Raw genomic sequence first — 3,435 nt, 5'->3', positions numbered from 1 at the left:
AGCCCATGTTGCCAATTCTCCTCATAATTCTCAAATATTAGGCACCAACGATCATCTTACGCGACAATACAATACTTCAAAAATTTGTTTACTCCAGGTGTACGATATTAATTTTGCAATGAAATTTTATTAAAATAAGATCTCTACCTCTTAAAATAAGAAAGTTAGGCGGCCCTAAAGTTTCGGTACTTTTCCGTTTTTTTTATGGTTATTCATAAAGTTAAGACATGGATCTCAAATTTTTATATTATACATCAAGGCCTTAAAAATTGCAACAAACAATATAAAAATTTATACATAAGAGAGGCCCTCTTATAGTAGACAGTCTGAATATTTCAAGAAAAGTAAGGTATTTCAATGTAACTATTCAAATTTGAAAATTTTTTACCTTAAAAAATATACTTTTTTGAAAAAATCAATAATTTAGTTACATTATTATACTTCATAATACAATAGCAGTTTGAATAGAATGCATGAGTTGCTTTGTGTTAACAACTGAATTCATTTTGAATTAAATTGAACATAAAATTATGTATAAAAAATAGCATTTTTGTGTACAAACCTAGAAAAATCTGCAGTATTTCTTATATATTGTGGTCTGACGTTCAGCCAGGAAAACAAGAAAACGATAACTTGCTACAATAGATATTTCAGTCGCAGTTTTTAAAAAATATATTGAAGTACTTATGTCGAGATATTTTGTAATAAACAAAAGATATCTATTATAGTGGACGACTGAATGAATACCCTAGTTCAGCGGTTCTTAACCGTTTGTTTACCGCGGACCTGCTTTCAATATTTTTTCTTGTTGCAGAACCCCAGTTACTTACCTGTTTATATATAAGTCCCAATTTAAACACCAAATTTAAATTTTGGAAAGATAAACAATAAGTAACACTCCGACGTAAGAGAGAGTGCATTAAAATATTATTTTTGCACATTCTTATAGGGGTACAATAATCTAGTTTCCTTAGTTTTACATCATATTCTCATGTTTTTATAGCTCAATTATAATTATTTATTTTTATTTAAAATAATGTTATTTAGAGTAAAAGCGTAATGAGCTAGATCTTGTAGAGCTTTAATTTCACCGTTAGTTATATTTAAAAATAAAATTTTATCTTTGGAAAGTAATCTGATAAAACAATTTTATTTCCTAAATTTGTAGATATTTCGCGTTTTTTTCGTAATTGGAATTTTATTTAATCTTTTTTTGTTTTTTCATAATTATGTACATTGAATTAAAAAGTTCATTACTAAAGGATTTCTATAACTGTTTAAACATTCATTTCTAAGATTTCTATTACTGCTTTTTTTAACTGATAGTTTTGGTTATTTTCAAATTATTCAACTATATATACTTATGGAAAATTTATTTTACATTTATAAAATAATTGTTAAAAAATGACTTGTTTTCTAAATAGACTGGAAGACATATTTTTTTTGTAGAATCACCAACCAAAATTAAATGCACATATTTAATTTCAAAATTAATCAGTCACTTGTATTTCTGATATTCTTAGAGGCAGTATCTTCTAGCATCTGCGCCACTAATGGTTGTCTACTCAGCAATTTTTGTCCACAATTATAAAATGTCGGTAATAGTGTACTAATAGTTAAACATGCAGCAGAATATCTAGAAACATTAAACACAAAGTGCCGTTTGTTAAACTGGCATTTTTGGACAAAATGAGAACGGTTGCAGAACTTGATTAATTTAAGGACTTTAGTTGCAGCAAGTAGGTACTGTAATGGTCCCATTTTAACCCAAAATCTATAACAACTATTAAAATTTAATCATGTACAATTTTGGATTAAAATTTCAGATTATTGTCAAATAAAATGTTCAAAATTATTTGGTATATTGCCCGATAAAAAGAATGCTTGCCTCAATAAAATAATAATAGTTCGAACAATATTTAAGAAGTATTTATTTTGATAATATATCTGTGAATAAATTATACTTTTACCACATATTACTAACCATATGCGACAGCTCTTTGATGTAGTATGTGGTAAATTTCGCCGCGATGATCTTGGACCTTTAACTGGGATGCAGGGCGTTGCCAAGTGAGATAAAATGATTCAGTATTAGTCCAGTTGGTAGAGCTTTGGCGTGTGTCAAATCTTGATAACCCGGAAATAACTACACAGGTCTACTTTAAATGATGAGTACAATAACAGGCTAATTTGCTGACAAAGTATTTTATCAGGAATAAAAGTTATTAACAATTTAATCGTGAAAAAAATTTTTTTTAGTAGTTTTCTTTAAATAACTCAGCGGGATGACTTTGTACGAAAAAATGCTTAGGACATTATTTTGTTCGTAATAAAAATAGCTACAAAATGGCGGTGGTCCGATTACGAAATTTGCAATAACAAAGCCGTGAGATTGAAAAAACGGTATAAAACGTCAATTTTTTAAAGTTGCTGTAAAAATGTCAATTATAAACAAAAAGTGATAAAACTTTCGAAAACTATAGTTCAATATATATATATATGTATATATATATATATTGAACTTCAGATTTCCGCGGATATTATATGTGTTGTCAAGATGTTTCCGGGTTCCTCTCCGCGTATGGTTTTCTTGATTCTGGATAGAATCGTGTTCTGGACGACGTTTCGGCAAGATCACACTTGCCATTTTCAAGTCTTCTTTGTTCTACTTCGTGTAATACGTTGTGAACTGGTGTTTACCTGCTCTGCTGCTGCTTTATATATTATTTTCGCGTTCTCCTTCACTGGTTTTCGCCTCGGTTCGCTGCTCGTTGGTGCGTCAGATGTCATGCTTGGTGAAGCGTTGCGTCGCGCTCTGATGATTTTGTTTGCGAGAATCGGTTTCCAAGCTATTGGGAGCCTTTGTGTATCGTCACGTGTATTTAGATTTTTTGTATGTTTTTCGATTTCTATGGCTTCTCTGATAATTCTTTTGGTTTTATGTTCTATGTTGGCAATGATTCTTGTTTCTTCGAAATTGATTTTATGTCCGGTGTTTTTCGCATGTTGCGCCAAAGAAGAGGTTGCCTGATTCTTTTCTACAGCATTTCTGTGTTCCTCTCTTCGTGTTTGAACTCTTCTATTTGTTTGTCCTATGTATGATTTTTCGCAGTCGCCACAGGGAATCTGGTAAACGCCTTGACCTTCGAGTGGAATCTTCGTCTTCGCTGATGGAAGAATGTTGCCAATTTTCCTGTCGGTATTGAAGACAGTTTCAATTTTATGTTTCTTCAGTACTTTGCTGATTTTGTCAGTGGTTCCTTTTATATATGGAAGGAGTGCTTTGGCAACTGGTTTATCTTCTTCGGTCCGTTCTCTATTGTGGCGTGGTCTTAATGCTCTCTTGATGTTGTTATCCGAGAAACCATTTTGTTGAAGAGCTTTTTTAACTTTTTCGATTTCTTCTGTTTTGTGTTCGTTGTCAGTCAGCCTTTC

At 31.2% G+C, this 3,435-nt stretch overlaps 1 protein-coding gene across 1 annotated transcript in view; it reads right to left on the bottom strand.

Annotated features, from left to right (window-relative positions):
* Window positions 1-2,700: 2,700 nt before the first annotated feature.
* Window positions 2,701-3,435, bottom strand: part of LOC111692527 — a gene marked incomplete at its 3' end in the record, with an annotated part of 1,915 nt that continues 1,180 nt past the window's right edge. Inside the window, exon 2 of the mRNA XM_023456573.1 lies at window positions 2,701-3,430. Coding sequence (XP_023312341.1) covers window positions 2,701-3,430 — 730 coding nt within the window. The remainder of the gene's footprint in view (window positions 3,431-3,435) is intronic.

The sequence above is a fragment of the Anoplophora glabripennis genome, unplaced genomic scaffold, assembly GCF_000390285.2.
Source record: "Anoplophora glabripennis isolate ALB-LARVAE unplaced genomic scaffold, Agla_2.0 scaffold1722, whole genome shotgun sequence".
NCBI lineage: Eukaryota > Metazoa > Arthropoda > Insecta > Coleoptera > Cerambycidae > Anoplophora > Anoplophora glabripennis.
This window is presented reverse-complemented; position numbering and strand designations above follow the sequence as displayed.